At 42.2% G+C, this 26,226-nt stretch overlaps 1 protein-coding gene across 4 annotated transcripts in view; it reads right to left on the reverse strand.

Moving 5' to 3' along the window:
- Positions 1–26,226, reverse strand: part of LOC144669456 (CCR4-NOT transcription complex subunit 3-like) — an 86,983-nt gene that overhangs the window by 24,964 nt on the left and 35,793 nt on the right. For 3 of the 4 annotated variants that reach the window (XM_078531904.1, XM_078531901.1, XM_078531902.1), the window contains 14 exons: positions 21,016–21,083; positions 19,585–19,652; positions 17,433–17,507; positions 14,583–14,672; positions 13,227–13,355; positions 12,074–12,100; positions 11,879–11,947; positions 9,251–9,470; positions 7,765–7,907; positions 6,903–6,956; positions 5,814–5,986; positions 3,641–3,783; positions 2,332–2,440; positions 1,458–1,614 (listed from right to left, as the gene is read on the reverse strand). In XM_078531904.1, the coding sequence (XP_078388030.1) occupies positions 1,458–1,614; positions 2,332–2,440; positions 3,641–3,783; positions 5,814–5,986; positions 6,903–6,956; positions 7,765–7,907; positions 9,251–9,470; positions 11,879–11,947; positions 12,074–12,100; positions 13,227–13,355; positions 14,583–14,672; positions 17,433–17,507; positions 19,585–19,652; positions 21,016–21,040 (1,482 nt within the window). In that variant the 5' untranslated portion in view covers positions 21,041–21,083. The remainder of the gene's footprint in view (positions 1–1,457; positions 1,615–2,331; positions 2,441–3,640; positions 3,784–5,813; positions 5,987–6,902; positions 6,957–7,764; positions 7,908–9,250; positions 9,471–11,878; positions 11,948–12,073; positions 12,101–13,226; positions 13,356–14,582; positions 14,673–17,432; positions 17,508–19,584; positions 19,653–21,015; positions 21,084–26,226) is intronic. The other variant, XM_078531903.1, reaches the window with a different exon arrangement.

Below are 26,226 nucleotides of genomic sequence, written 5' to 3' on the forward strand. Positions count from 1 at the left end.
ACTGTTTGGACTCGTATCTAATGCAAAGGAACATGACTGTGGTCGTTGGAGGTCTATCTTCTTAGTCCTGGGACATCGCTGCAGGAGTTCCTCAGGGCAGTGTCCTAGACCAAATCATCTTCAGCTGCTTCCTCAATGACCTTCCCTCTATCATAAGGTCAGAAGTGGGGTGCTTGCAGATGATTGCACCATGTTCAGTGCCATTCACAATTCCTCAGATAACGAAGCAGTCCTCTCCGATATGCAGCAAGACATGGACAACATTCAGGCTTGGGCTGATAAGTGGGAAGTTACATTTGCACAACACAAGTGCCAGGCAATGGCCATCTCCAAGAGAGAATCCAACCATCTCATTGCTGACTCCCCCACTAACAACATCCTGAGGGTTACCATTGACCAAAAACCGAACTGGACTAGCCATATAAAAAATGTGGCTACAACAGCAGATCAGAGGCTGGGAATTCTGAGGTGAGTAACTCACCCCCTCACACCCCAAAGTCTGTCCACCATCTACAAGGCATAAGTCAGGAGTGTGATGGAACACTCTCCACTTGGTTGGATGAATGCAGCTCCAACAACACTCAAGAAGCTTGACAGCACCTAGAATAATGCAGCCCATTTGATTAGTGTCCCATCCACACAGTGGCAGGTGTGTACTATATAAAAAATGCACTCAGCAACTCACCAAAGCTCCTTCAACAGCACCTTCAAAGCACGTGACCTCTATGACCTAGAAGGACAAGGCACAGGAATGCTACCATCTGCAAGTTACCCTCTAAGCCATACATCATCCTGACTTGGAACTATATCATCATTCCTTCACTGTCACTGATCAATAATCTGGAACTCCCTTTCTAACAGCACTATGGATGTAACTACACCACATGGAATGCAGCGGTCCAAGGTGGCGGCTCACCACCACCTTCAAGGACAATTAGGGATGGTTAATAAATGCTGGCCTAGCCAGTAACATTCACATCCTGTGAAAGAATAAATTAAAGGTAGGTTTTTGATTGACAAGGGAGTTAAGGGTTATGGGGGACAGGCAGGAAAGTGGAGTTAAGGCCACAATCACATCAGCCACAATGTTATCAGATTGTGGAGCAGGTTTGGTGGGCTGAATGGCCAACACCTGCTCCTATTTCTTATGATCAGTGTAAAGTCAGTATGGGGGTGGGGGGGAAATGGGGTAGGTTGTGAATGGGAGACGGTGGAGGGCAAGATAGGAGATTAAGTTCAGGACTAGTGGCGCCACATCAACACATCAATAGCTGCAATAAATAAATTTGATGGCAATGCTATCCCTCACAAAACCCAAGTAAAACAACAAGTGAAGGCCTCTCCCTGCCAGCGCTCTGGTAACCTGCAGGTATCTTCTTAAAGTTTACAGCTTTTCATTGAAACAAGCCTCTGTGGAACCTCTCCACATGGCCCATCTTCTCCTATTCTGTACATACCTTTAAATCCTGGGAGACAAATGGTAAGGGTCCATTCATCATGGCTGGTGTTGGTTTAAGATCAGAGAAGTTGGAGGCTTGAGTGTTGACTTGACTAGCTGCAAGCACAGGGATGATGTTCGTCGTGCTGGCTACAGATACACTGACTGGCTCTTTCCTGTACAATAGGCAGTTAGAGCAATCATTCATAAACTAGATCAAAAGACTTTGACAACACACAAAAATGTTATATTAACTCCAATCTACATTAACCGGTCTTCTCATTGTATTAAGCTGGGTGAATCCTGGACAGTTTTATGCCTCATTTGCTTTAACGACAGAGACAGCCATGAATTCAGCAGCAAAGCTAAAAGCAGTGTCTCAAGAACAACAACAAATGTTTTTGTAAATTTGCTCTCGGTATGCAGTCACTATTGCATTTACTATGCCACCCTAACAACTGAACAACTTGCAAGGTAAGTTCATAAAGAATCAGGCACTTAAGTGTGTAACTGGGTCACATGGAGGCCAAGAGGGGTAAGGGTAGCTTTCCTGAATCATCTGTGTTATTACTAAATCTGGTAATAGATGTAGAGATGTAAATCAAGTTAATAGATGCATTGAATTTGATTTCACAACTTGGTAGGATTGAACCAGGAACCCCACAATAGGGAGTCGGCTCCTCCGGGTCTCAAAACTTATAAAGCTTATTTCCTTTAGTCCTTTTTTGTCAGGGTTGGCATAATTGGACAGGGATGATGTGGGGAAGATGTTGAGTACAGTATTAAAGGGATTACTGGAACAGTCCATGCAGAGAGCTGTTCACGGTGTCACTGCTGTTTTCCATAGCACCATTGCCAGATCTTACAGAACAAGCTTGTGCTGCGGTACTCACACATTATTCTGTATGGGGGTAGTACCAGTTGGCTGGCTGTTTGTACTAGAAGGAAGACTGTAGCTGTTCTGATGTTCCACACTGTTCTCAGCAACCACTGCACTATAACCTGAAATAACAAGGTGCAATTCAATATAAGCAACTCCCCCAGAAAATAGATCCAGTATCTGTAACATCCCAGATTGTATATATTCAGGAAGTGCTGCAAATACTTAGAAGGTCAGGCACACTGGTGTAGAGAGAAGCAGAGTTAATGTTCCAGGTCTCTGACCTATCGGGAGAACTGGTTCTGATGGAAGATCCCAGACCTGAAACATGAATTTTTTCTCTCTCCACAGAGGCTGCCTGGCCTGCTGAGTATTTCCAGCATTTGGTGCTTTTATTTCAGATTTCCAGCATCCACTGTATTTTGCCTTTAGCATCTATTCAGGAATAGGTTCAGTAAATGTATCATTCACATATTTTAAAAATACAGCAAAACATGGCAGTACAGGTTCAGCAGCAACTCCTGAAGGTTTAGCATGAGCCTTGGGATGTGTGTTTGAGGAGTTGAAGTTACCACAGTTACTGTGAATAGTTCACTGTTAAGAGGGGCTCACAATTTCTTAAGTATGAAAACTGCACAATGATGAATGCTATACAGAAAGAACTTGCCTTTTCCTTTAGTGTCTTTCATGATCTCAGAATGTTCCCAAGTGCTTTACTGCCAATTAAGCACTTTTGAAGGGTAGTCACTGTTGTAATGTAGGAAATGCAGCAGCCAATATGCACAAAGCAAGTTCCCACAAACAACAAAATAAATGACTAGATAATCTGTTTTAGTGACGTCAGAATAAATATGGACAACCTGACTCAGGTGAAAATGCTACCACTGAGCCAAGGCACATTTTATTCAGGGAAATAAGGCACAGAGCTGCAGCATGGGTTAGATAGAGTAATGCTTCCTCTGATTTGCTCCAACAACGTACTGTGGCTCAAACTTCCTATCAAGATCCCTCTCTGAACCAATGTGACATCCTCTTGTAACCACTGAGTGAGGTGGTTAACGTTGTGTCAATTAGAGCTAGTTGTATGTAATGGATTGAGACCATTCTAAATGGATTTGATGTGGGACCCTTTTAGTCAGCAGGCAAAAGAAACTTTCAGCCTGTCAGACCAGGCTGTGTCCCAGAGATGAAAAGGTTAGTGTACAACCCACTTCGTTGCACAGCCCCAATCCATTTTACACCACTGATGTTGAGGTAAAAACAGTGAAAATGTATGCTTATCATATTAAACAACTGCAGCCAGAGTAGGCACTATTACATACTTGCAGTTCCGTTTTGCTGCTTGCTGGTGGGAATGGGCACAGCATTGGCAGGTCTTGACTGGAATGAGCTGGTGGTATTGATTGTGGTGGTTCCTGCTGCCACAGCAGCTGCATAGGCAGAAACTGAATTTGTTCCCTGCGTCCTGGAAAACAAACCAGAAAAACAACTTATTCCTCAAGTGGTCCCAGGTTTATTGACTCCACTACCCTACCTACCTAGCTCATTCCAATTTGTGCAATGAATTCCCTGGCAACTGGCTAAATGTGCCTTTCGCTGTTTTGAACTATTGCTCCCCTTGCTCCAGTGCCATAGGAACTGAATAAACGTGGCTTCAACTGCCTTCTTCAAAAAATTCTTACAACCATGTCTACTTCAACAAAGTCTCCTCTTAGTCATCACCTTTCATAGGAACAAAATGAGGCCAATCAACCCCTCTTACCTGCTCCACATGAGATTGTGGTTGATCTCCGTCTTTACTCAATCTAACCACCTTGGATTCATAACTTTTATCTGAACAAAAAGCTATATCAGTTTTGAAATTTTCAATTCACCCCCTTCAGCACTGCCTCCCCACCCCACTCCACCCCACCCTGCCCCTGGATTGGGATCAGAGTGTGAATTATTTTTAGTGAAGAGCTAATGTAATCTTCAAAACCTCTCATACAAAAGGAAGGTCACAGGTTTGGGCTGGAAGAAAGGACATTGAACTGAGGTTACACAAGAACAAATTTGGACCAGAGTTCAAACATTCCAAAAGAAAAACAATGCATTCGGTCCCACTAATGACTCTAGAGGGCACTATACATCAAACAGCTATTTTATACTCTCAATCTCTTAAAACAACAGGGCTTCTGACTATCCTCAAGAAGGATTAACAGCACAAACAATGAGTACATTTTTACAAGTTCATTCCTTTCTCTCTCCTTTTACAGGTGTCTGCTCACATTTCATTGACCAAAGGAGGGTGGGCTGCAAGTTTTCTGTAAGCACCGTTCCATACCAGTCCAATAGGTGAGTTAAAAGATCATGGATGGCCACACCCTCTGGGGAAAGCACATGGATTCCTCTAGACACTCTGGGACTCACCATGTATAAACCCAGTGCCAACGTCAAAACACTCCCCAACTGAGGTAGACCATAAACAAATCAGGAGCTCCCTTTCAAACAGCCTGGACATAAAAACGTACTCCCAATGCATCAGTGAATCTTTCCCATCTCAGATATCCTTTTATCATAATTGAAGCTGCCAAGTTAATGCTGACCAGTGGCAGGCTCTGTACTATGGGCCTAGCTATATCTAAAATGCTGGCTGGGATCAGATAGTGGATTCATTTCCACCAGGAACTGGATCAAACGCTTAAACTCATCTCACTTAAGACAATTACTGGCAGAGGAAAAGACTGCAATCATTAGTCTGGGGTGGACTCAGAACCAGCGCGCCAGAGAATTGAAAGGTTGCGAGTTCAAGCCACACTCCAGGATTCGCCTGTAATCTAGGCCGGCTGAGGGGATCCTGCACTGTCAGTGGTGTCATCCTTCAGGCCTCATCACATCTCTAAAAGAACGCCACACAATGAAATCCTTTGAAGTGCAGTTAATGTTATACAGGTAAATGCAGCAACTACTTTACATAACAAGATCCCACAAACAGCAAAGAGATGAATGACCACTTTTGGTTGTGTTGCTTGAAGGAGGAAAGTTATTTGGGTATCAGGAGAACATTCTTCTTTAATAATGCTATTGGATCTTTAATGACAACTGAATCACCAGACTAGATAGGGTCTCAGTTTAAATTTTCACCTAAAGGGTGACACCTTTAAAGGCATAGAGCTCCTCCATTGCACTGGAACATCAGTTTAGATTACGGGTAGAACCTGGAGCAGGGCTTGAACCTAACCCGCAAGAGTGTTATCCACTGATCCAAACTGAACTGAACTAAAGCCACTATGGACCCAGACCTGTGCACACTTTGTCTTCTTTAATACAATGGAGCACAGATTCTCCAATGGACACCACAAGTATTTTTACTGATATGGTGTCCTTTGTATACTTAGTAAGGGCATGTTAAAGTATGAGATATTTTATAGTACCTAAACACTAAGGCTGCCAGAAACAGGGTTAAACTAATTTCTAAAGGCTGACACTGGGTCAGGCCAAAACGTCTGTACTTACAGAGAATAGCTCTTGTTGGATTGCAGCAGCTTGTTTCCCCCGTTGCTGGATCCATTCGAGGGCAGGGTCGGTGTTTTTGTGCTGTTCAACCCCTGCGCACTCTGGGAAATAGAAATGGATGGAGGGAGATTGTTACCATGGTGAGTCTTGCTGCCTAGAACCTTTGCAGGGGACTGAGGGTAGAAAAGAGAGCAGAGAAGTGGTGTGAATATAAGTTGAATGGGAAGAGAGGACAAGAAATCTTGATCTCAACCCTACCGCAGGCCTTTCTCCATTGTTCTTTCCTTTCCCACTTTTCCCCAGCTCTGTCCTGCTTCAAAAGCTATTGATCTCTCACCTCCCAGTTCTGCTGAAAGATCACCAACCTAAAACACGAATTCTCTCTCGTCCCACTGATGCTCCTTGACCAGCTGAGCATTTCCAGTATAATCTATTTTTATTTCAAATTCCCAGCATCCACAATATTTTTAAGCCAGGCTTAATTTCACAATGAGAAAATTGGGAAACATTGAAGTTCTCACTCTGCTGTCTATGCTGTGTGACAACAGCAGAAACATGGCAAAGTCTAACAGTCATTGCAGGCCCCTAAAGCAGGAGGAATTTCAGCCTGCATCCAAGGGAGGAGCACTCAGACATTCTGGTCTAAAATTCTCCATATTGCAAATTCTGTGCATCAAGCAGCCCATTGGGGGAGACAGCAAATGGAAAAGTGAATGCTTACTCAGGCACGGAGAATGAAAAAAAAAACTGCCCCTGGATTGGTGACCTATATTCCCCAGCAGCCATTTAAAGGAGCTGCTATAGGAAAAGTTATAGCCTCCTGCCTGAACCCTCAAATAAGAAATAGTTAAGTGGCTGACAAAATTAAAAACTCTAGTTACCATCAACTCTCGTTTACTAATACCTTTAGTTCCTCCAGAAATGAGGGATGGAGTAATCATACTGTGACAAATTCAATCTACAACAAAGTTTGTTTCCCCAAAGCTGCTGCTTATACAATACAGTACAAGATGGAACTTAGGTGGATTTGATGGAACACATTCTTTATAACACAACTGTACAATTTACTCCTTTGGAAAGCAAACTGACCAAGCTCATTTCGCTGTCTGACCTACTCCGCTTCCGTTCATCTTCATGATTTTCCTGCAGATGAAGCATTTCAAAATTAGCACTGAAGGCATTGGTAAAAATTTCAACATCACAATAACTCCATGGATTAATGCAACACCTTTCTGAAAAAACCAAGCTACACAGAACAGGAAACTCCAAATTCAATTCATATTCTGTCCTGAGTTAGATTATCTCAGGAATGGTGGCAGGAGTTGGATAATGGGCTTCAATGTCACTGATTGGGGGCAAGTTTAGAAGATTCCCTCATGTTGGAAAAAAGCCATGACTAGATAAGAGCAGGCTTGCCTGCGATGGACTCGCAATCAAATGATAAAACACTCAATACCCAGCTGCACAGTGTGATTATTTGGGTGAGGCCAAAGTAGAACACTACCTGTAGATGAACGTCCCAGCTAACAGCCATCAACAGGAGAGCTGTGGAAAACACTACTCTAAATGTAGTAGCACAATTCTAAATTAAAATGAAGTAATTCTGGCATCCATTATTACATTGCAAACCCGCGTCTAATCACAATCTTACACAGGGCAATTAATTACAAGGCTGATCACTTCACATCACTCATCATCAGATCAGCTGAAATGAAAATGTAATTTTAACCCACCACCCAGTGATCCAGTGAGTTAGTGGGGAGGTCTGATGATGCATGCAATGATCTGATCACTGTACTTCTGATCAGCATTTATACCCATTTCCAACATGGGCACAATCTCATTCTGGTCTTGGGCAGGTGTCAGTGTATTTGTTAAGATGTTTTCTTCTATTGAAGATCTATCCTTTCTGTTTGAATGCCCACATTTATCATAAAGCATCATTACTCACCACAGACTGATTGGCTGGACTGAGTGGTACAGGAGAACTTGACGTTGTAGAGGTGGGAGTGCTGTTACATTGGTTAAAAAGCTCATCTTCCACATTGCTGTTACTGTTACTTGCTGGTGATGTGGCCATTATTGATGTTTGTGCTGAAATAATGGAGTGAGGTCCATTAAAAACAGAAGATATAATTGCTCAGTCTCATGTCCATTTACAAAACATAGTAATCCTACTGAAGCACAGCAGTGAGGGTGTATGTTCCTCCTAACTCAATATTGTTAGCTGGCTTGCCTACACACCCTTAGTTCCTGGGATAAATTAGCATGTGAAGCTTGCTCTAAACTCCACGTCAATTTAGACATTCTAAACCAAACCAGTTGCTCTAATTGTTTGCCCTGATTGTCAGCCCTGATTGTCAGCAGGGCTCAGCTGTAATGAGTAACAATGGCTGGTTTGTCAGTGATACTCTACACCAGCCAATCACAGTTCTGCACTCAATACTTTTCATAAAACTGCTAAACCATCCAATTTAGAGTCCTGTTATATCACATGCTATGGTAGTTTAGAAGCTCCTTTCTTCGTTAACCTCTCAACTTTAGTCTTGATAGAGTGGAAGACTAATGTAACTCTGTGCTCAACTGACAGGAACCTTTAACTTCTGCTGAAAATTGTTCTAAACAGCTGCCAGCCATTTGCTAACCATATTATTAAAGAACACTTGTGTTAACTGCAACACGACTAATGTCCTCAAACTATTAACATGTCCAGTCAACCACTCCATTAGACTCGTGTCATTCAGTAATAAACTCCAGTTGTATTGTAGGTGCTTTTTCAAATGAAGAATTTAATCAGAGGTGACCATACATTTTCAAATAGCACACTCTGCTTACTCTTCATGTTTAGTTGCTACATCTATTAATCCATGGAATATCTATTCCTTTGCTCCCTATTCCAAATGCTCTGTCTCTCAGGGGGATGACCAATGCCACAGAGTATTTTCTAACCTTACCATTACTACTTTTTAAAAAAAAGTTAACTATTTGAATCCATTGCAATGTAATGAGGTACTAGCCTACAGCTGTGACCAGATCCACTATATTCAGCGGGTTTATAGAAATTAGCTTCTTTAATGAGTAAAAGCCTTGGAACTCACCAATTACCCTTTCTTATTCATCCTAAACCATTTGTTACCAGCTCCACCAACAAGAAGAACGTTTTCTGGTCATTTTACATGGTATGACGAGGATAAAATATGCCAAATCTCTTCAAAAAAAAATAATAAATTCTCTGAAGCAGGGAATTCTAACTCAGACAGTTCCAAACTGAGGTGGTAGAAACTCCTGGATCTCCAGGTCTTCCACTAAAGAGAGCAGCTTAATACACACACATGCCTCTACCAGCGAAAGTTGCCTCCCATTGGTTAATTTGAAGTAGCTTTGCCATTGGTTGTAGGCAAGTCACCTGACACGCAACAAAATGTGAACACTCTTACCTATCTCCTCAAGATCGAGATCATCGTATAAAAACTCATTTTCTTTAAAGTCCGGGTCCTGAGAGGAATCAACATAGTATTCGACATCATCTTTGATCTTCTTGATCTGGTCCACTTCTATCGTGCTGTTGTCTAACATGCGCAGCAGAGTTTCCAACATTTTAATGTGGTACCTGTGCCTCTCGATGTGTTGCTTCAATTCTTCTAACCTGTCTTGTTTCTGCAGAAAGATTGCCATTCGTTAGATCAAGGGCTAAGCAATCAGTTCAGATTTAGATCAGACTTGAAAAAGGCTCCAAATATAATTTCAAGATCAGTGCATGTTTACGCACTTTATATCCCTAATGAGATAGGCTGGGAAAATACAATTAGCCCATGGATTATGATCAATATTGTGTAAACAATGTGTTTATTTCACTTTCCATGTACTTTCAGCCAATGTAATTGCTTATGGAGTGCTCTTACTGTGGGTTTTATAGGCAGATATAGCAGCTAATTTGTACAAAGCAAGGTCCCACAAACAGAAGTGAGACAAATGATCAATTAATCCATTTGGTGGGGCTTAGTTGAAGGTCAAATTCTGGCCAGATCACTGGAAGAAATCTCTGCTCTTCTTCAAAAAAAGTGCTGTATGTCTACCTGAATCGGGAAACGTTAAGTCAGTTCAAGGTCTCATCCAGAGTACAGCACATCGAACACTCCGACACTCCCTGGGTACTGCCCTATAGTGTTAGCCTAGATTTTGTGCTCAAGGCCTGCAGCAGCGCTTGAACCCACAACCTTCTTGCTCAAAGATTAGGGTGCCACTATCTGTGCCAAGCTGACAGAGCCTCAAATCCACGACATATTCCTGCTTCACAGGGAGTTTCTGACATGGATCCCTGGGCGAGGTCCTACGCACCTCTGCGAACAATCTTCTGTTGCTTGGCTGCCAGGCAGAAAAGTCACGATGCACCTTTTAAACTGGATATGACATACCAAACAGTATGTACAGCAATCACAATGCTGACCTAAAAGCTGTTCGAAAACACATTCATTAAAAGTACTGAAGTAAACAAGTCTTGTAAAGAAAGTTTTAAGGCTCTTTTAACAGTAGTCTTGGTGATTGCATGAACTAATATTATCAACAACTGCATTTATATAGCACCTTTAGAATGAAAAAAAATCTTACAGTGCTTTAGAGGCATTATTGGATAAAAATGAACACCAAGGGACTTGAATAAGCAGCACCTGAAGAGAAAAAAAATTGCAAGGCCATAAGGAAAGGGCAGGGGGCTAGCTGAGTTGCTTTTACAGAGAGCTGGCACACACATGGCAGGCTGAATGTCTCCTATGTAGTTATGATTTTATGAAACAAAGGAGGAGATGTTAGAAGGAGTGACGAAAGGCTTCATTGAAGAAGATAGCCTTAAAAAGAGACATGGGGTGTAAAAAGGTTTAGAGAGGGATGACCAGAACACAGGACCAAGAAGGATGATGGTACGGTCGGCAACGGGCAGAGGGGAGTAATACACAAAAAGCCAAAATCAAAGAAACAAAAGAGCTTGGGATGGGGGCAGGGGAGATACACTTCAAGGTTGTAGGCGGTTACGTAGATAGGGATTTAAGGATAAGTTCCTTAGACCTAAGGATGAGAATTTTAAAAATGAAGCATTGGGGAACCTGGAGCTATAAGCACAGGGTGCAATAGGTGAGCAAGACCTGGTAAGGATAAGATTTGGGCAGCAGAGTTTTGGATCATCTGCATATGGAGGGTGAAGAATGGGAGGCCAATATTGGAGTCTGGAGATAATAAAGGCCTTCAGCGGCAGATGGGCGTTGTTACAAAGGTGGAGATAGGCAATCTTTCTGATGGACAGTACGAGGGCAGAAGCTCAGCTTCAGGTTGAATATGATGCCGAGATTGTAAACAGTCTGGTTCAGTCTAAGATGATGGTCAGAAAGGAGGGTTGAAATCGATAGTGAGGGGACAGAAAATGCAGCGAGGGACCGAAGACGATGGCTTCAGTCTCCTCAATGCTTAACCGGAGAAAAGTGAGACAAAAACAATACATTCTTGTGGAAACTGTGACTTGCTGCAATCCCCACAAAGAGACAAGGTCAACAAGGTGAAGAATACTGCAGCTGGGAAATAAATATGCAGGAAGCTTGGTGTATTTTTTTTATTATTTGTTCATGGGATGCAGGTGCCAGCATTTATTGCCCATCCATAATTGCCCTTGTTCAGAGGGCATTTAAGAATCAACCACATTGCTGTGGGTCTGGAGTCACATGTAGGCCAGACCAGGTAAGGATGGCAGATTTCTTCCCTAAAGGACATTAGTGAACCGGATGGGTTTTTACGACAATCGACAATGGTTTTGTAGTCTTCATCACTTTTAATTTCAGATTTTTATTGATTTCAGATTTCACCATCTGCCGTGGTGGGATTCAAACCCAGGTCGCCAGAGCATTACCCTGGGTCTCTGGAACACTAGTCCAGTGACAATACCATTACCACTACCTCTCAGAGGTGGCACTTATGCACTAGGTTTTACATTAGCAGGAACATGAAATGTATTCACGGTGTCTGACAGGTACAGTCAGAGCTATACCTGTAGGCTGAGAACTAAAGCATTTAATTCTTACCTCTTTTTCACCTTTCTTTTTCCTCGTCACCGCTGACAAAGTTTCCATTTCACTTTCGAAGAGGTCGACCTGGGAACAGCAATATGATTGATTACCTTCACTGATCTGCATGGCGTAGCATGAGACTCAAAAGTAAATCAATTGCGATTACTGGGTTTTAAAAAATTCAAAGTAAAATTAGCAAAGATGACTCACCTGCATATTTAATGTATCTATCGTATTCTGAAATAGAAGACAGATCATGAAAAAAAATAGATTTGCATGATTAATTAGAATCTCTTTCTAAATGAATCTCCATTTTACTCACAAGACTGCTTGTCATCAAGGAGCGCCTGTTAGAGGGTGGTGAAGCGTGGCAGAGGCGAGGGGAGCAGATCATGCTGTCAATTTGCCACTTGGTCAACAGTCAGTAGGGACATAATTGCAACACAGTCACAACAAAGCACTAACCCAACATCCCAATACCCCAGCTAGTCTTGGAATCAGTGAATTGCAGGCCAACAACTTTCAGGCTGCCCTCTTTAATACCAAGTTTGTGAGTTTGTGTCTTTAGTCTGACATTTCTTTTGATCTATATTGCTTTAACAATTCCAGCTATTTGGAAGGTAATATAATAACAATGATGAGATGGACCATTTAACTGTGAGTCATATTGTAGATAGAATTCCTGATAGGCCAGGCTTCAAATCCCAAAATATTCCAAAACAGTTCAGGCAGCTAATACAACCAAAATCTCCCCCCTGGCCTCTGACTGATAGTCTAACATCACATCTTTCGTGCACACGCTTTGCTGGTCACTGTCCTCTGCAACTGCACTTGCAGGAAAACCAGGTGTGGCTGATTTCAGTGAGTGAAGCCATAAGACATTTTGAGTGACAGCAGCAAAGGAACTGCCCCAAAGCTGACAGTGTTGCTGCAATGCCACCATCAGCAGGGTTTGCAATTGAGGCCTGCGCATAAACAACAACTTGCATTTATACAGCGTTAATGTAGTGAAGCATCCCAGGCAGGTGGGAGGCAACATAGTGAGGCCAAAGAAACTTGCACAAGAAAAAATATTAATTTAACAAAAACCGAAGATAAACAAAACTGAAATGCAAAAAATAACGCTGAAAAAAATAAAGGAAGCAACCTTAAAAAAACAAATTTAAAAAATGTAAAGAAGAGAAAATGAGAGAATCTAGCAGTATTCCCGACGAGGTGGGAGTTCATGACTTGCCACGTACTCTCCTCTTTTCGCCTACAGTGTGACAAGTTCTGGGAGCAACAGCAGGAGTTCTTGAACTGGCCTGAGTTGTGTCAGCACTGATCCTCTGAAAAGCATTTGGACTACACTGCCATCACTCACCGTTAGCCACTGACAGATTTCTTCCTTTTCCTTCTGTGCGGGATCCACCTTCGTCGCTGATCCCAGCCCTTCTTTAGAATAGGCTTTGGTCTTTGTTTCTCTCTCCACTATCTTGAACCTTTCCATTTGCTTTATAGAAAAGATTTAAATACTTGAACCTCAAATTTAGATTTAAAAATCGCACTCTGCATTCTCTACACCCTGGCCCTGCTCACTTGCCTCCGATCGGCTGACCAAGACAAGCCACAGACTCCTCTGTGACTGGCTGACGGAGCTACAATTGCAGTGAGGTGATAAGTTTTTCTCCTCTCGCTCAATAATCACAAAGCAACACAGGACAACTGACCAATAACTGAGGCCAGCAGATTCGAGTGTCATGGTGACCCAGAACTCAAACCTGAATTTTTTGGATAACACAGTAAGTTCAGGCCATGCCTGCACTGGACTAAAACCCTGGGCATTGATTATCATCACGGTAACATATCAAACTAATAATTTCCTTCAATAAAAATCAAGCATTAAAAATACATGCAGAAATGAAAGAAATCCCAGTACTTCAGACCATCAAAGTTCAGCATGTGACCATGTCATGCACACACTACTATGCAGTCAGTACTCAGCACCCAAGTGTTCATGGGTATTTTTCATACTTTCAGAGAGATCTACAACAGAACCACAGTCGCCCTGTTTTAGTTTCCATTTTGACTTCTAAAAATTGGCATTGTCTTTTACTAATGCATCTCTTTCATTGTACTTTATATGAAAGTGCAGGAACAAGTCTGTGTGAATCTGCAGAGAACCAGGATGTGGGGCTTTGAACAGAGTGAGCTATGTTAAATAAGACAGTGGGCAAAATGCACAAAATGTACTCAGTATTTCAGAAAATGAAGCAATCACACAACATGGTCCAATATCAGAGTAGATAGTGGAACTAAAGGGAAGGTATTCTTATGCAACAGCTGAAAAGCGAGGACAGAATTTATAAAGTCCAAAGCAGACAAGAGCAGAAAGAAACGGCAAATTTTTGATTGGTGCTATGCTCATTTGAATACTTCACGCATGCATATCAAATTTAGTACCTGTGTTAAAAATGTGCAGAGAGAAGTTTGGTCAAAGTCAACCAACCAGTCTACCCCTTACTGTTTGATATATACAAAAATCACAGCAAAGCGACAGGAAGACCTGGTGGGAATGCCCTGACCATTGGTAGTGGAGTAATGACATGCTGTTGTACAGAACACGTGACATCAGTGTGGTACAGAATGGTGCCAGGAGGTACCACAAATGATGTGATAGAGCAAACAGGCATTGTACAGTGCAGCAATGGCACTGCAAGGGTGCAGGGTGGTACATTACCGTTTCAATGAGTTTTCGGTTTTCTTGTAGCTGCCTCTTGTCTTTGATTTCGTTGGAGGCCACCCATGTCTTTATTTGGTCTCGCAACCTCTGCAGATGAAAGAGAACACAATACAACAAATTTAAACCATCAGCAGGAAGACAGAATGACATATGACCTGTTGCTTTTGTATTGGGACCAATACTTACAACAGATTGATCCTGGGCCTGTTCAAGAAATGGGAAGTCCATAAAGGCACTGCATCAGAACTTTAAAACTGAACAAAAAAATCAGATGAAACTGGTTCCAACACTGGGGATTCCTGGGATGACACTTCTGTACTGGCATGACTTCTTAAAAGTTTCCTTATTTGTATTTTTGTTTGAATGCCAATAATTCCCTCTGCATGCTATTTTTAGCAAACGGATTAACACGTTGACAAATATTTCTGCTACACTGTTTCAGTGTTTTGCCAGCATCTCAATTGTTTTAATGCAGACATTGGGAATGCAACTCCAAAATATATCTCCTCGAGTTGAGTTAGACGTTTTATATTTTTAAAAATCAGGATTTAATGAAGCAGAACTACTTATGTGATGTCAGATTTCTCTCTGCCCTGTGTACAGCATCGACTATTAGAGCCAGCATTCAATAGAAAAGTTTCAAATGGGTTCAACCTTGAAAAAAATTGGCTTCAACTTTACATTTTATTCTTCCCTTTGATGCAGGGAAAGTTATACGAGAAACTGCAATCAGATTAGTAATTTGGTTTGAACTGTAAATTACTCGTTCAATATGTTACCTTTGAAAGATTATCCAGTCATTATCTGACCTGTTTATTAAATCCATCTCCAAATCAATTCTAACTCCTCAGAATAATGTGACCTGCCACCTAGTGGTTTCAAGAGGGTGAGTGAGGTCTGCAAATCTGCAAGTGCAGCACCTCAGCAAAACGCATCAGCCTCTGATACACATGAAGACAATGAGTCTGAGAGAGAATGACAGGAGGGTAAGAGGCTGTTCTGTTGTGTCACAATTCACTAACTCCAACAAAGGTCAAGCGACTGAAGGTCAGAGAAGCCTGAATCTCTGCTCAACACTCTAACCCAGGAATCTCCTTTGTGACGTATCCAGCACTATGTATCATTGCTGAGTTCTCCACGCTGAGCTTTTTCACTCTTTTTTCACCATTATTATCGTGACTGACCAGCGTAAAGGTGCATTTGGCATTGGAAGAAAAACAGGAAGACAATGCTAGAAAATGAAATATACTTCACGTGAAATGTAGGCCGTTTAACTATGCCAGCTTGTCACCCTGCCTCATTTCAATTTTTGTTGGGATCTTGTTGTGCCTAAAACAGCTGCTGCATTTACCTAGAAACTTCATTCAACATAATCATTTTATATGAAGAGCAACAATGATTGTGAAAGTAAAAAAATGATTGCTCTCAGCTGCAGCATACCTTAACATGCCCCAACATAAAAGTTGGAAGTGAAGGGCTGGAGGGGGGGGAAGAAGAGTAGAGGTGAGAGTGACTGTCCTTGACATCAGGGCAGCATTTGACCAAGTGTGGCATCAAGGAACCCTGGCAAAATTGAAGTCAATGGGAATCGGGGGGAAAACTCTCCAGTGGTTGGAGTCATAGCTAGCACAAAAGAAGATGGTTGTGGTTGTTGGAGGTCAATCATTTCAGTCCCAAGACATCATTGCTGGAGTTCCTCAGGATAGTGTTCTAGGCCCAGCCATCTCCAGCTGCTATATCACTGACCTTCCTCCTATCTTAAGGTCTGAAGTGGGGGATGCTCGCTGATGACTGCACAATGTTCAATACGATGAGCAACTTCAGATACTGAATCAGTCCATTTCCTTATGCAGCAAGATCAGGACAATATCCAGGCTTGGGCGAAAAATGGCAAGTAACAAGTGCCAGGCAATGACCATCTACAACAAGAGAGAATCTAACCATCCCTCTTTGACATTCCATGGCATTAGCATCGCTATCAACATTCTAAAGGCTTACCATTGACCAGAAACTGAACTGGACCAGTCATATAAATACTGTGGCTACAAGAGCAGGTGAGAGATTGGAATTGTAAACTGAGTAACTCACCGTTTGACTCTCCAATGCCCGCTCACCATCTACAATGCTCAAGCCAGGGTGTGATGAAAAAATTTCCACGTGCCTGGATGAGTGCAACTCCGACAACACTCAAGAAGCTCAACCATCGAGGACAAATCAGCCTGCTTGATCGGCATTTCCTCCACCACTTCCGCATAGTGGCAGCAGTGTATGCTATATAATAGATGCACTGCAGTAACTCACCAAGGCTCCTTCAACGGCACCTTGACCCATGACCTCCACGACCTAGAAGGACAAGGGCAGCAGACGTGTGGGAACACCACCTGCAAGTTCCCCTCCAAGCCACATACAACCCTGACTTGGAACTATATCGGCATTCTTTCAGTGACACTGAATCAAAATCCTGGAACTCCCTCCCTAATAGCACCAAGGGAGCATCTGCAGCAGATGGACTGTAGCAGTTCAAGACGGCAGTCACTGTCACCTTCTCAAGGGCAATTGGAAATGGAAAACAAGTGTTGGTCTCGTCAGCAATGCCCACATCCCATGAAATACTTTTTTTAATTCCCAAATTTGGCGGCGGGGGACGGGGGGACACACACAATCTTTGCAGTAACACACAAGCCTTTTCTGAAGATATCAGCTGAGTAAATGCACAGTCCATCTATTCACACTAGTGATCTCCATTCTTAGCCATGGGGTGCTGAACCAAATCCTGTGACCACCAGAGAGCAGCCTGCATATTACTCCGGCAAAATAAAAGCATCCACTTTGGGCCCTTTCTCTCACCTGTAGTTTCTTAATTTCCTTCTTCAGGTCAGCTTCATATTTTTCCTTCTGGTTTGCATTTGCTGCACTGTGAACCTGTTTGCAAGAAGATGCCATTAAAATGGGCATTGCTGTCATTGCTCACCAAACCCACAATGCCCACACGTCACTAGCTCAATGTTTATGTTTGCTCCAGGAAATAGGAACAGCTGAATTGCGATGACAATCCAGGTCAAGAAGGCTCTGCTTCGAAAAGATCATCTACCTTCACTGAGAAAAGCATTGCATTGGTCAATTCCGATTTCTGTGTTTTAGTCTGTGCTATCGTTAAACATTATAAAAACCTCAACAATGGTATTTAAGAAATTGGGATTAAAAGAATTCTTCAGTATTATAGTAACAGCTACTGTCCCTTTTAACTAACGTTTAGTTCAAAGCTTTCCAGTTGGGCTTCCTCAACTTTCAGCCACTTCTCGAATTATGTATTTCAATCTAGAACTCTCACTTCCTTTAACTGACACTAAGTTGTCCAGACCGACAGTTTGGGAGCTTCACTGCACTGATGCTAGCTTGCAGTCTTGAGCTGTCAGTACCTAACTGAGTGCTCACTTTGCTGATTATTTTGCTAACAACGTAAATTGATAATATTCTCTGTACCCAGCAGCTGAATTTGGATTATTTTACTGACCGCAATATTTAGAAAGAACATTTCTTCTCATATCCATACTTGATGGTCACCTCTTGCTCCCTTCCAGTTATGGCACTGAATACAGCCCAATAAATGGGGTCCCAGTAGTTATAATCCTAGATGTGGCTTTGCATCCCCAGACTGACTATCACTTGCCTGCCTTTATTTTAGAATTTGTGGAGCATTTTCTGGACAGAAGAGGATAGACTTCATCCCACACTAGGGAGTAACATCATCTGCAGCTGGGAGGACATAAACCTGGAAGCCATGAAATGGTGAGTATTTGGAAAATTACTCAGGTTGATAAGTGAAATATAATCATGAATTGTCAAACCAGCAAATTCTATAAGAAATAGTTTTAAAAAGGGGAAAGAACCACAGAATACCATCATACAGTAACATAAAGCTAATAGTCACTGGTAATGGGTGACCACTTAAAATCAGTTAGTTTTACCAGCTAAGCAGTACCCCTGCAGGAACATGACATGAACATTCATACAGTAATTTCAAGAGAAGATTAAAGGGCTGCAAACAAAATGGCATTTTAACAATGCCAACTATTCTTTCTGCCCTCAGATCTCATAATCTCACCGTCATCGGGTAAGGCCCCACACCGTAATGTCAAGCCCAAGTGAGAGAGAGAAAAAGGGTGAAGCAAAAAGAAAGAATGAAAAGAGTAGAGATTTAAGAGAAATAAGAGAGAAAAGGGAGATACAGAGGTCAAGAAAACCTGGACTCGCCAATAACAGTGCCCTTTGCCCTCTAAGCGCAATATTTGATCATCACAGGGCAATTGCAAGATCTAAAAGAGATAAAGTACACACTACAAGCCTGGGGTTATCTCCAGGGATTCTGGTCTGGCTTAGTTTGCCCCAGTCAAATTAAACTTGGCTGAAATCTACATTGGCTTTTGAGATCTATATACAGTCAAATTTCCTTTTTTCAGCCAAACAAGAGGTTCCTTCAAACATGGTCACCCTTCCCTATTCTGCCTTTTGCATTCAGTTTAGTTTCTTTGTGCAATTTTAATTCCTTATGTTTTGCAACAAACAAAAAATTCATATAAACTTTCATCTTAATGTTATAGGAAAGAAATATCAGAAAATGCTGCAACGGAGCCTGTGATTTGTACAAGTAGTTAACTGTCAAAAACAAATATTAATTAAATTTCAAAATTCATAATCCTTCATGAAGCATTAATTGAGAAGCAGGGACAAAGGTGGCTGGTGATGGACCAAGGTGACTGGATGGATGGAAGCAAGTGAGATTACCAAAACAAATTTTGACTTTACTTTTACTAAGAGGTGTCACAGTTGAGGACACACAAGTAAATGAAATAAGTGCAGTGTGAGATGTAAAACCTTTAATAATTGTTTTCTCCCAGTTTAAAATAGAAATGATCACAGATAAACAGAGAACGAGTACATCAGTCTCTAAGTAACCTAGAGGAACCCGACTCAACCTGGAAGCTTTGACCAACTCTACCTTTTGCCAGATGTCTTCAAAGGTTTCCACACCCTCACTGACTTTCTTCAGACAGCGGTCAATTTCCCCTGCAGGACAGCAAATTGAAGGAGTTAATGTTTCCTTTGAATTGCAGTGTTCAATTGTGAGCTCGTAATGGCCAATTATTTTAAACTAACTATAAAACTGATGGAAAAAAAACCTCAATCAAATCCTTAAAGGACGTATTCAGATAACCAGGTACACACAGCAAAATTACAAGTGTGCCCTTACTCATTTTAATCAAAGGGTGGAAGACGGATTTTCTGGAGGTTTACAGATACACAGTAATCCCAGGCAATATGATATAGTATCAGGTGTCACTCTTACACACACAATGCCTCTCTTTATTGGAACCTTATACTTTCTTTACTGCTCCCTCCTCTCAAAACCTTTGCACCCCATTGTTCAGAGTCCTCGCAACCCCTGCTCAGAGTCCCCTCGATCTAACTGAAATCTTTGTTTTATATTGACTGCTACATTTGTAAATCAGGATTTAGTGTGTAGTGTGTATTTGCAGAGAGAGTCCAAAACACCTTTTTTTTTATTATCCGTTCATGGGATGTGGGCATTGCTGGCTGTGGGTCTGGAACACATGTAGGTTAGACCAGGTAAGGACAGCAAATTTCCTTCCCTAAAGGGCATTAGTGAACCAGATGGGTTTCATGGTCATCATTAGGCTTTTAATTCCAGATCTGCCTTGGTGGGATTCGAACCTGGGTCTCTGGAGTACTAGTCCAGTGTCAACACCGCTATGCCACCGCCTCACCTGGCACCTACTGTCAATATAAAAATACAGTAGATTATCGCTGAGCCTGCTGAGGCCTGAATACAAACAAGGCAGCACAATAGCTACAGGCCCCGTTGGAGTACAGTATAGCTCACTGGCAAAAAGAGTCACACCACTGCCTAGCAACCAAAGTGGAGCTTGAAATCTAGGTATGCAAATATTAAGATATCAATCCGAGAATCCCATTATCTACTATTAGGAATCAGTGCTGGTATTTCTTAAAACCAGCCTAAATTAACATTTTATTTGTCAATTACTTTAATTAAAGGGAATAAAATCCAGTCATTACAGAGGGAGCTGGCGAATGGGGTGGGGAAGAGCTGCAAATGGATCACATGTAGCAAGAATCCCAAGGGGCATGAATGTTGTGAGAAAGAGGATCAGACACACTACAATTATCTTCTAACACTGCCTGCGCTTTCTGAAGCTGAGAGTGAACATCCCACACAAAATCAGAGAGACCAATAAATTGCTCCATTCTCCAACCAATTCAGAAACCTGTTATCACAGCTTTTGCACAGTCATATATGCAAGCATCACAAGTCAAATTTCACATCAGGAAGACAGGAGCCAATACGCTCCTGTTCCAACAAATTACCATTACCTACAGGCTGATCTCTTACCTTGTAATTTCCTTTTATCAGCCATGACTGAACGACCAGTCAGTGCCTTAAAACCATGCTCCAGTGCGCTGTAACAGAGAATTTGTAGTCAGTGACTTTTGAGAACATTGTTAAAAAACAAGCATCAGTATTAAGCACAAATCGACATATTGTAACACAGATACTACAGCCTGACACACTGTATTAGACAGCACAATCTTTCAGACTGTAACAGACACCACAGCTCGACAAACTGTAACACAAACATAGCCCAACACACTATAACACAGGCCAAGCCCAACACACTGTGACACAGTCACAGCCCAACACACTGTAACACAGACACAGCCCAACACACTGTAACACAGACACAGCCCAACACACTGTAACACAGACACAGCCCAACACACTGTAACACAGACACAGCCCAACACACTGTAACACAGACACAGCCCAACACACTGTAACACAGACACAGCCCAACACACTGTAACACAGACACAGCCCAACACACTGTAACACAGACACAGCCCAACACACTGTAACACAGACACAGCCCAACACACTGTAACACAGACACAGCCCAACACACTGTAACACAGACACAGCCCAACACACTGTAACACAGACACAGCCCAACACACTGTAACACAGACACAGCCCAACACACTGTAACACAGACACAGCCCAACACACTGTAACACAGACACAGCCCAACACACTGTAACACAGACACAGCCCAACACAATGTAACACAGACACAGCCCAACACACTGTAACACAGACACAGCCCAACACAATGTAACACAGACACAGCCCAACACAATGTAACACAGGCACAGCCCAACACACTGTAACACAGACACAGCCCAACACACTGTAACACAGACACAGCCCAACACACTGTAACACAGACATTACAGCCTGACACACTGTCACATAGATACCACAGACCACCACACTGTAACACAGACACAATCCAACACACTCTAACACGAACATTGCAGCCCGACACACTGTAACATGAACATTACAGCCCGACACACTGTAACATGAACATTACAGCCCGACGCACTGTTAATGCAGGCATCACAGCATGACACACTGTAATGCAGACATTTCAGCCGGACACACTGTAACACAGGCATTACAGCCTAACACATTGTCACACAGACATTACAGCTTGACACACTGTAACACATTCATTACAGTCTGACACACACTGTAACACAGATATTACAGCCTAACACACACTGTAACGCAGACATTACAGCCTGACACACTAACACAGACACAGCTCAACACACTATAAAACAGACAATACAGATTGACACACTGTAACACAGGCATTACAGCCAGACACACACTGCAACACAGACATTAAAGCCTGACACACACTGTAACACAGACAATGCAGCCTGACACACCGTAACACAGACACAGCCCCACACACTACAACACAGACACAACAGCCAGACACAATGTAACAGGCAGAACGACACTGCAATCTGACACACAACATAGACTTTACATTATTTTAAAAAAATTATATAACAATTCATTCCTCTTAGAAACATCTTCAATTACTTCACATCACTTTAAAATAATAACTTTGCCAAGAAAGCAAATACTGCAACAGTTTGCAAATCAGACAGATCCCACAAAAACAATGATGTTCATTGAGGGAAAAGTGTTGGTCAAGGCCCCATGAGAACTCCCTGATCATCTTCAAATTGTTCCTTGGGACTTTTCACATACACCTGAATCACCAGAGCAGGAAGACAGGACCTTAGCACTGCACCAGAGTGACAGACCAGGTTATTCACTTGAGTCTTCGAGTAAGGCTTGAACCTACAACCATCAGACTCAGAGGCTCCTACCACAGAAACATGGCGATATTCCATAGGGACTCCTACCACAATTATATGTAAACATGCTTAGCAGATAGATTACAACTAGGCAAACAGATTACAGACATGAGGACTGAGCGAAAGTGAAATTTCCAATCAGATACACTAGAATAGAGGAAAGATTTAATACATTTAGTACTGATGCACTAATCAGATGCTCTGTAACACTGTTAACTACACCATAAAGCTGTGTGTGAGATGACTTGGAATGGGACAGATGTGGGTTTGAATCCTCAAGCAGAGCAGTGACTGGTAGGGAAGAAAAACAGAAGGAGAGAGAGATACACTGGAGCATTCTCTGCTATCTCCTGGGGTCTGGTAATCAAACCAGGGATTCAAGTGGCATCAAAAACCTGTGATATGATACTACCTGAGCCTCCTCAATTGATTTCCCACTTTTACAATGGCTCTCATCTGAACCCAGAAATGATTGAGAGCCTTTACCTCCTGCCAGGTGACTAATACTTCCGATAACATTCATTCCCTCATGCCTTGCAGTTGGGTTTGTGCTGCAAAGGCTGAGTCAGTCTCGGTTGTGTGGTTCAACCTAAAGTTGTACAGCATCACAATGGATGCTGCAGTATTCCCAGGTTATCTTGGTTAGTTACTGGGTTCTATTGTATTCATAGGAAGGTTACAGCACAAAAAAAGGCCATTTGGCCTGCTGTGTCATGGCTCTCTGGAAGAACAGCCCAACCATCCAACTCCCCTGCCCTTTCTCTGTAGCCCTGCAGATGTTGTGACATAGAGAGAAATTACAATTAGATACGTGTAGGCAGATTCTCCCACAAACTATTGTTCCTTTCAAGTGACTCCTTGATCCCAATGAGCAAATTCTGGGTAACTATAATTTTTTTAGTGTCTCACACACACTTCTTTCCCTTTGGGGAATAATAGGGAGGCGGAGGAAGGATTCCTGCACTGATTATCAGCCTGTTGAACCACAGCATGTTAGCTCCTTCCGTGGCCATCAAGTCTTAACATGGGACTTGAAGCCAGAGCTTCTAGCCCAGAGGTAGCCACAAGACCTCCATGGTAATTATAATTAGCTCATACAGTAACCCTTCTCATTGTGTTCAATAAAGCTGGATCTAATTCAATTCTGTAGGAAGGGTGCCAAAGTCTTGGAGATGCTGCAGAAGAGATTTACTACAATGGTATAAGAGATGAGGGCCTTCGCTCATATAGAGACTGGGGTAACTCGGGTTGTTCTCCTCAGGACAGAGAATTTGATGGAGGAGTTCAAAATCATGGACATTTTTAATGGAGTAAATAAGGAGAAACTGCCTTCAGTGGTAGAAGGGTCAGTAACAAGGGTTACAGATGTAAGGAGATTGACAAAGAACCAGAGGCAACATGAAACATTTTTTGCACAGTGACTTCTTGCAATTTGAAACACTGCCTAAAAGGGTGATGTAAGCAGACTCAAAAGTTAACAAGCAAAACAGAATTGAATAATACTTAAGATAAAAATATGACAGGGCTGTGGGGAAAGAACAGGGGGCTAGCTCTATCAGAGAGGCATTATGAACCAAACGGCCTCCACCTAGACTATGTCATTCTATGATTCTAATCTACTCCCATGTGATCTCACCCTTTTCCCATTGATTCCCAGTATAAAGATACATAAAAACATTTACTCTCCAGACAAACAGCTGTCACCCACTCTCAGACATTTCCTAGTTTGTCTAAACACTAAATCAAACTTTTTAGCTGCCAATTAGCCAGATTTAGCAGCCTGATACCTGAGAAAATACAGGCATTAGCAAACCTTTCATTGAACAGAGCAACACTAGCTGTTTAATAGATAAATAAGATGCCTTTATGTAGTAGCTTTTCTCATGTCCTCCGCACATTCTAAACCAGAGGATTACTTTTGAAGTGCAGCCACTATTGTTTTACAGGTAAAAGTGTCAGTCAAAATCCCATAAACAGAAACTAGATGAACGACCAGATAATTAACTGTGCTGATGAAACAAAGCTAGGTCAAAAGGTAAGCTGTGAGGAGGACACAGAGAAACTGCAAAGAGATAGAGACAGGTTAAGTGAGTGGACAACAAGATGGCAGATGGAGTATAATATAGGGAAGTGTGAAGTTATTCACTTTGGTCGAAAGAATGTGAGAGCTGAATATTTTTTTTAAAAGTGAAAACTTGTAAGTCTGGATGTTCAAAGAGACGTGGATGTGCTCTTACAAGGAACACTGAAAGTTAGCATGCGGAGGCAGCAAGCAATTAGGAAGGCAAATGGCCTTTCCTGCAAGGGGATTGGAGTACAAGAATAAAGAAGCCTTGTTAGAGCTGAACAGGGTTTTGATGAGACTGCATCTGGAATACTGTGTGCAGCTTTGGTCTCCACATTTAAGAAAGATATACAGCAAAAGTTCACTAAATTGGTCCCTGGGTGGGGGGTTTGGCCTATGATAAGAGGCTGAGTAAACTGGGCTTATATTCTCTGGAGTTTAAAAGAATAAGAGGCGATCTCATTGAACATACAAGATTCTGAAGGGGCTTGACGGAGTAGATGCTGAGAGATTGTTTCCGCTGGTGAGGAAATCTAAAGCTCGGGGGCAGAGTCTCAGGATAAGGAGCCAATCATTTAGGACTGAGATGAGGAGAAATTTCTCCTCTCAAAGGGTTGTGAATCTTCTCTGCTCCATAGGGTTGTAGATGCTCCATGGTTGAATACAGTTAAGGCTGGGATAGACAGATTTTTGGTGTCTCAGGGAATCAAGGGATATGGGGAATGGGCAGGGAAGTGGAGTTGAAGCCCAAAATCGTATTGAATGGTGGAGCAGGCTCGAAGGGCCATATGGTCTACTCATGCTCCTATTTCATGTGTTCTTGTGGCATAGGATGAGGCAGGAATGTTGGCTGGATACCGAAACAACTCCCCTGTTCAACTTCATATCATACCAAAGGATCAGTTACAGTCACTGAGCAGAAAAGAATTCAGTTTAATATCTCATCTGAAAGATGAACTCAATGAAGGTCAAGTGGAAACCATTGAGGTGGGCTAATACCTGACACAAAGGGTGTTGAAGGCCAGTCTTCATAACTACAGGAGTTGCACTGCATGAGTTCATCAGTGAAACTTCCTTGGCACAGCCATTTAAAGCTGCTTCATCAATGACCTCAGTATGGGTTATTGGCTAGTGATTCCACTCACAATTCCTCCTATAATGAAGCAGCTTATGCTAGCTTACATCAGGACCTGGATCCCATCATCAGTGAATACTGAGACTCATTATGTAATCAATACTGTGGGAGTACCATCATCATCCACCATATCCCAAAAACAGGCAACACCACGTTAAAATTAC

Source organism: Cetorhinus maximus, chromosome 29 (genome assembly GCF_964194155.1).
Source record: "Cetorhinus maximus chromosome 29, sCetMax3.hap1.1, whole genome shotgun sequence".
In the NCBI taxonomy this organism is placed as follows: Eukaryota; Metazoa; Chordata; class Chondrichthyes; order Lamniformes; family Cetorhinidae; genus Cetorhinus; species Cetorhinus maximus.